General features: G+C 37.7%; 1 protein-coding gene across 1 annotated transcript; it reads right to left on the reverse strand.

Annotated features, from left to right (window-relative positions):
- Nucleotides 1–3,353: 3,353 nt before the first annotated feature.
- LOC140244581 (uncharacterized) lies at nucleotides 3,354–6,881 on the reverse strand. The gene is made up of 4 exons (XM_072324206.1): nucleotides 6,798–6,881; nucleotides 6,278–6,393; nucleotides 4,523–4,833; nucleotides 3,354–3,526 (listed from the first exon to the last, which is right to left on the reverse strand). The coding sequence occupies exons 1-4, from the start codon at nucleotides 6,879–6,881 to the stop codon at nucleotides 3,354–3,356; spliced, it is 684 nt and encodes a 227-aa protein (XP_072180307.1).
- Nucleotides 6,882–8,597: the final 1,716 nt, after the last annotated feature.

Below are 8,597 nucleotides of genomic sequence, written 5' to 3' on the forward strand. Positions count from 1 at the left end.
TCCTTCCGATGTATATTATAATAATAAGTGTGTACGGGGGCTGCACGCAAATCAAGCCACGCTTATGCTGTAGCCCCACTGTATTATCAAGGAGGTGTAAGAGTTGGAGTTCCAACTGGCTGTAATTACTCAAACAGTTGCCAGATTTCTATTGATGTACAAAAGAATTCCGCAGGTGCACTTGTGCTTTTGATGATCGATGTTCGACGCCGCCGTCTTGCTGAGCAATCTGAAGATTCATTTTGAACGTTATTATAATGTTGGCCATATTTCACTTATTTATTTATTAAATGAAATGAAATTTCACTTAATGATAAAGCATGTAAAACAAAAGTCAAAAAGTTGTGCAAAAGTGTAAATCAGAGCTGTATCATGTGAAAATATTTAAAACTGTACCATCCTTGAAAGCTGGTTTTATCACTTTTCCCCTTAATTTCCACAAATGAAACTGATATGGAATAATCTTCAAGTATAATTCTTTATTGATAGACATGTCAGATTAGTGCCCGGGTATTCCCAGTCGAGTAATTTTCATCTTTATTTCAGTATTTTTTGCCCAATTTCTATTCGCGCGTCCTTGTGTCAGTACAACCTACCTTTTATACGACAGTATAGCGAAAAGTAATTACCATCACAAAGAAATATCTTCTTAGAAAGTGGCTGGTGATTATGCAATGAGACACGAGTCAATTGTCTTCCTATCTGCGTGGCAGATCCTGTTTGGCACATGCTTCAAATATTTTTGAGTGGCGGCATCGAACATCTAGTAAAGAAAATGAGACAGTTGTGACTTCATTCTCTTGAACCTCCTTGGTTGTACATTTTGCTGTATATTGCTGTGCAAAGGCAATGAAGGAAAAAATATTCTGTGAACAACTTATATTTATGCTTGTACATGAATGTGCATGTGCAATGATGATACAGAAACCAATAAATCAAATCAAATCAAATCAAATCAAATCAATCAAATCAAATCAAATGATCTACGAAATCATTTATATAAATGATAAACAACAGCGGACCTACTAAACTTCCCTGTGGGACCCCATAGTTGGTATTTAACATTTGTGAGTTACAACCATTTAAAGAGACATATTATTGCTTCCTGTTCATGAGGTAGCTCCTGAACCACTCCAAGGCCTTCCCACGCATTCTGTAATGATGTAATTCATTAACTAAAATATCATGATTTATGGTGTCGAAGGACTTGGAGAAGTCCAGGAACAAACCTATCAGATGAGAAGATTTGTCGATAGCATGCGCCACTTTTTCTATAATACTCCATAATGCATGCATATAGTGCTATGCTTTTGCCTAAATCCAGGCGCAATCTGAGAATGTGAAAATATAAAAAACTTGTTATGCTCCGTTGCACAATCTAGAACTCGGTTTCATCCAGTCGAGGTTCAGGGCTGGCCGAATTCATTGCTGCGTCTTCACTTTTTGGCATCAATTGTTCCCTCTCCTCTTGAGTACTAGTACTCGGCCGTGAAGTCATTTCCATCACATTATCTGCCTGGACTGCTGAAGTAGTGGCACTACGTTTGCCACTGCCACCGCCACTAGAGGCAACCTGTGGATTCTCGAGGTCCTGCCGATGAATATCATGACAAAGTAAAGAATGACATGACATGTACAGAGGTCTCTATCGGTATATATACTCGGAAATGGCGACAAACTTTAGGAAGCTAGAATAACCAGCCAGTCATCTAATCTACATACCACATTTCAATGAAACTCATTGACTGATTGACGTTATTACATTACAAAAATTCATAGAGCCAGGTTGACCTCTTACTCTGCCAACAGATGAATCAGCGAGGGCAGTTACCTATCAATGCTTTTTCGTTACCCATTGTTCACCACTATGCAAAACTTGAAGATAGCCATGCAAAGAATACAAAATTCGAATGAAATCCATGCAGTCAAAAATGCATTAGATTCCTCCCTATACACTGTACGGTAAAATTGGAAGAAATCAAATAAATGATGTAAAATTTCAAAGCAGTTCCATCAAAAATGCATTTCCTACTGTCGTCCACTCGTCGACCACCCCCCCCCCCCCCATTCCCACTTGCCTAGCAGTGCGGGGACTGCAGACCGACTTACCGGTAGTTGATTGTCACCATCACCGTCACCGTCCCCGCCGTCGCCACTGGATGAGGCCTGGGAGGTTCGCTGATGAATATAAACCATCATTACAGAAATAAAAAGTAGGAAGATATGAAGTTTCCTACGGATTACTCTTTTGTTATTTTTTTTTTTGAGACAGCAAACAAATTCCATACAGCTAGAGTGCACAAGGAGTTACTAAAGCGAGCTACAGTAACTCTTTGAAATGCCCAAAACATTCAAATCCAACCATTTTATGAATAAAGTCCATCCATCCATAACAAATTTGTTGCATGTCAAACTTTCATCCATTCAGGTTGACCCTTTTAACCCTGTCCCAGTCGGATCAATGGTGCAACCTGCAATATTATGTGTATCAATGATTTTTCCCATCCACCGTACACAACTACACACAAAATGTAAATAAAACCTAGACAGCAATGTCTTTCCCTACCCATCGTACAATGATATAGAACAAACAAACAAACAAACACACACACACACACACACACAAACAAACAAACAAACAAACAAACAAACAAACTTTAAAAAACAACAACAAACACCGGAAGATAATGATGTATATAATGCAACATTTGGATGAAATCCAGTCCAAAAATGTCTTTTCCTCCCCATGAGGTGCACCACAATACAAAACTGAATCTATTTATATACACAATAAGACCCCGTTTTGCCCTTAGAAATCGAGACAATACAGGAACTATCAAAATGAACAATACATATGCTATTGAATTGTCCTATGGTGCACATCTACACTGATCTCTAACTCTAGTTACATAAAGATCAGTGACACCTTCAGCGATATCCGTTAAGAAATGGGACCATTATCATGTCCACAAGAAATGTGAGGCGGCGTATTGCCGCTGAATTCAGAACATTTCGGGAGACTCTTCCGGGGATACGCTAGAGAAATTACCCCAAAAACAAAACAAAACAAAACAAAACAAAATAAAACCAAACAAAACAAAACAAAACAGCGAACAAAGAAACACGAAATGATAATGAAGTTTTTCGTAATACGTGTAGCGAAGTATTCCATGTCAGATCGGTTGTGTATTCATAATCAAGTGCTTGCGACCGCAAATATGAATTTGTGCTTTGGAATAATTAATTATTACTGATGACACGCGACAAACTGCAGAGTGAATAAGCAGAGTGCACGAACCTTCGTGCGTAAGGTAGATTGGATTCATACATATTGATATATACTTGTACTTAATTCACTTTCGTTGATTTCTTACTTCATTGTTTCTCTGTATCAGACGACTTAACCAGCTGAAAAAATTCAATTTCCATAGAAGACACACCACCAGTGCCAGGATCATGAGGATAAAGAGAAGACAGAGAACACAGATCACTATCAGTGTCACATGCAGATGATAGAGCGACGAACCTGTCAATGTCAAAAAGAGTTTGGGTATCAATTTACGTAGTAATGAACGCATTCATTATTACATAATTATAGCTATTTAATGCTTATAACGTATTTGTTTTAGTTGCAGTTGCTTTGGTCGATTGGAAATTTGTGTTAAAGGTGGAGGTTTGTCTAACCTGCACACCATGTATTCTTGTACACTTGGAACAGTCTTAATCACATGTGTCCATTCCATTGGAATGGGTTTAACAGTGATTTCACATTCACCATGTTGACAATGTCTGCATGCTTTAAACTTTACGTAGTATCTAAATCAATGCTTTCTTTATTTTCAGCATCCTTTATCCCCCCCCCCCTTCTTGATCTCTGATTTTTTAATCACTTAAGCTAGCTTGCACTTGGTATATTCCTGCAATCCTAAGAGATTCTGTCACGAATAACCACTTAAATCCAATGTTTGACGCAGCATTTGATTTCTTGTCGGGCATTAACACTAATATTTGAAAACTCTCAATTCTATATTTGTTTTTTTTTCAGTTTCTTGTCTCTTGAAGTTAATTGCAGTAGCAAGGTATTTGAATTGTTTACTTTATTCTACACAGCATTTGCATTTCTTCGAATACTTAAGATTAAGTGGTGTGTTAAGCTTTCGTTTGTTTAACTTGTGCTTACAATGTCCAGATAGTGACTATAATATGCATCCCTCGCAGTATCTTGCCTAAAGTCGTATAACATGGTGCGGCTTGACGACTCAACATTATCACTTTCTCAGACGAGGAACAGATAGAAAAGCAAGCGATATACACACTTCTAAATTTGTGGGGCCACCAAAACATATAATTCATGAAACAATGGGTTCCGACATCTATTTCTGGTGGCCCTGGGCCGCTGGCCCACCGCTAAAAATGTCGAGCCTTGTATTAGACCTATTACATTATAGATATAAAAACTATTCCTGGTATTCACCAATGGTCATTGATTTAGTATACATTTTCCCTCCGATAAACACAATACCTGGGTCAGGAACATTCTTCTGTGTAGTCTTTTCGGTAGTCATTGTTAACTCAGCTGCGGTAGTTGATTCCGTATAGAGTTCTGTGGTTGATCCAGCACAGAGTTCAGCCGTTGATCCCGTATAGAGTTCTGTTGTTGATTCTTGTGAAGTCGTCGTTGGTTCGGTGTTGGTACTTTTACAGACTGTGTTTGACGTATCGGTGCAATGAGCAATGAGTCGTTTGTTCGTTCCACAGTCCGAACATTTGTGACAAATCGTGCACCGATTGAAATGCTCTTTGAGGAAAAATTTATCCCCACAAGCGTTACATCTATACAGGGGAGAAAAAAAGACATGTCTATCCCTCTATACACTTGAAATAAAGGAAAGAATTCGATTGACATAACAATTCATAATACGCAAAAACCAATGCATATATGTAATCTGTGCTGGAAAAGCTTTTGATATGACAATAAGTTACAAAAAAAAAGTTACAGTTGAAAAATATGTCTTGAGTCTTGATAGAAAGATTGCTAAATCAACATTCATAACAAACGTTTGGAAACTATCCAAATGCTACATCAAGATAAAGATCAAGATCAGTTTTCAAGAATTATGATCATAATCCTCCGCAGTGATTTTTTACAATGTTTTATTCCCTAGACATTTGATACAAAATGCTCTATACACGCGACTTTTACACTCTTGTTCTTACAAAAAGGCCCTACCGTGGGAGGGGGTATCCCCCTCCCACACCGTCCCCCGCTCGGTCGCTTCGCTCCCTCGCCGAGGTTCTCACACCGTCACATAATGTATAACCCCGTATATGTTATAATCATAGTCCTCCACAGTGATTTTCCCACTATGTAAAATGAATAGTTTTCATAAGTTATGATCATAGTCCAAGTTATGATCACAGTCCTTCGCAGTTTTTTTTATTTTTCACTATGTTTAATTCCTTAGAAATTTAATTTAATATGCTCTATAAACGCGACTTTACACACTTGTTTTTACAGAAAGTCCCTCGCCGAGAATCTCACACCGTCACATAATGTACCCTCGTATGTTATAATCACAGTCCATCACAATGATTTTTCCACTATGTGAAAATGAATAGTTTTCGTATGTTATGATCATAGTCGAAGTTATGATCATAGTCCTTCGCAGTGATTTTTTTTTGCTATGTTTAATTCCCTAGAAATTTGATTTAAAATGCTATATAAACGCGACTTTACACACTTGTCTTTACAAAAACTCCTTACCGTGGGAGGGGATATCCCCCTCCCACACCCTCCCCCGCACCCTCCCCCGCACGGTTGCTTCGCTCCCTCGCCGAGGATCACACACCGTCACATACTGCATAAGTTGTTATTTTCGCGAAGGTTTAATGTACGCAGAAATAACAGCGTACACAGTAATGACCCCCCCCCCCCCATACAGTAATGTACCCCAATATAGTCCTTCAGATTCGTGTATGTAAAAAAATCTCGCAGGTTACATTTAGTGTCAAAACGCACCCCTCCCCCCTCTTGGAAAAAAAAGCTGATGACGCCCCTCCAATTGATTTAAAAAGTAAAAGAAAAGCTTTATTCTGCTTGTGGAGTTTCCTTTTTGTTGTTCTTAGTTGGTTATCTCGTGCGTCAGCCTAATAAAGTTTAGGAAAGAGCCCAGTCTCCGGACCGGCAAGTACCCGCTTGCTTATGCGAATATTGGCGGTTGGACTAGGAATATTGTAGAGTCCAGTGGTAGTTTTTTTCACGTTTTAGTTTTCTCACGTATTAGTGTCTTCATCGGCACTGAGACATGAATCGATATTGCTCTGGCTCAACTTGCAGAGTATGATATGAGTGGCACCGTCCGGGCAATCAGAACTCTTGTTGTTCGTCGATTCCTGTGAAATGAATTCAGAAAAACATATCAAAGAATACCGCTAAGAAGGTTTGAGAATATTACACCATCTTATTTTACGTACGCTTTATAAGTCCATCGTTAAGCTTCAAGTATTAGTATTGCATTCGTATCCGTGTGTTGTAGCTTACTTTCGAAACTTATCATTGTATTGGATTTGTCTATATAATAGTATCATAATACACACACACATACACAGAGAGGAGAGAGAGATATTTCTTTACACACACACACACACACACACACACACAAGGGGTCTCGACCATGTGGAGAACCAGTGTAGCTTATTATATTTATGTAATATGTATATGAATACATGCCATATCACATATTAATTACTTATCAATCAACAACGAGCATTTGACATTAATTTTGTAGTGTACTTACCGCATTCGAAGCCATGCATCTATAGTTCCAGATGAGTGCAATCGACAGAAGAATATATACAGTATTCTCTTTAAGTGTCGCCATGTTTTCTGTCTCTGAGATGTTAGAGAAATGTATATACGTTGTGTATAAAAAAAATGTATCATAATAACCATAATATATCACAAGATATCAAAATGACCATAATAATATATCAAAAAATATCAAAACCACCATGATAATACAAGACAATTAAAAAAAGGACATGATGATGACAATATTGGTCACATTATAATGGACTATTGAGAAAGGTTTCAAAAATTGTTATTTCTGTCACAAAACTACAATCATTCCCATCACGTGTCCACATTATTCTTCCAGTCTATATGAACTGAAGTCTTATCAGTTATTTACACGGCATCAAAATCGGTCATGAACCAATGTATTGCGTTTCAATGTCAATATGAATTTATTCAACTTGGATCCAGCAAACGAACTGCAAATAATGTAGGATGCGTAAATGTTGCTAAATGAAAACGTAAATACCAACAGTGATGATTTGGGGAGTCATTGGAAGCAGAAAGCACTATACAGAAATCGATCACAAAAACGTTAAAGACATTCACAAGAGCCTTGGATACTCATATAAGGTGATAGGACACGATCAAAAAACACACACAGGTCTATACACGCAGTTAAAGTAGCCAGACTTGTGTCGAGGTACGAGTGCTCGCACGAGAATTATTTCAAATAGTCTTTCGCACAGTTTTATTGTTATTATATAAGTTCAAGGCTTGTGCAGGAAATGTACAAGACAGATACATGGGCAACACCATTGCTCTGATAGAGTATTTGCTTTTCTCAGTGTACACAAAATACGACCATAAATGCCGAGCGCATGTTATCAGCCTATATCTTGTACAGAAGTTATGTAAGTCAACAACCTGAATAGACGTAGTCCTTTATCATCCATGCTTAAGGAAAAACTAACATTGTATACAAAATATATACGGAATTGGCCTTCACTTCGTTAAAGCTTACTTACGACGGGTTGTGATTACTGGTATAATATAGTACCACATGATTTATTTATATAACAACGATCGGAATTAGGACATTGAGTAGGATTTTGTTCTAAGAATGCTTTTATCGTCTATAACAGCTCGTGAAACTAATTACCTTACTTTACTTTAATTTACTTTAATAATCAATGTAGATAAAGGCAAATATTACAGAAGTCATTACTCACATCAGGCGCAGTGCGATGCAGTGATTTCACAAAGTTGAAATCAAAGTTCGTCACATCAGGCTCCCTGCGATGTTTGAAATGCAGTGATTGATCTTCACAAACTTAATGCTCGCATTGTGAATGTGACATGTACACTGATCAGCGTACTCATTCTTGCACAAAAAGAGTCCTTACTTATTCAGACGGAGTAACACTTTGAGCAACATGGACCTTGAACGATGGTACTCCAGCGAGCTAAAGCTTTCTCATTGTATAGCAAGTTAGTGGTGGGAAAGAACGCAGAATACTTTACGCCAACATACAAAAGATATACAAAAAATACGCTATATAGGTTTAGGAATGTACAACTGATCAGCGAATTTGACATCAGTGACTGCTATAGCCTTGTTGATGGGCAGCTGAGAATGCAACGTACAAAACCCTTAAATGGCATTTAATTGTCCTATTTATAGTTAGGAAATAACAAAACAAAATGAATGTACCTTCTTGAAATACAATAAAGGATTCAGTTATAAACAGATGTCAGATTATATTTGTATCTTCTCCACATCACAATAAGCACATATAGTAAT

Source organism: Diadema setosum, chromosome 21 (genome assembly GCF_964275005.1).
Source record: "Diadema setosum chromosome 21, eeDiaSeto1, whole genome shotgun sequence".
Taxonomy (NCBI): domain Eukaryota; kingdom Metazoa; phylum Echinodermata; class Echinoidea; order Diadematoida; family Diadematidae; genus Diadema; species Diadema setosum.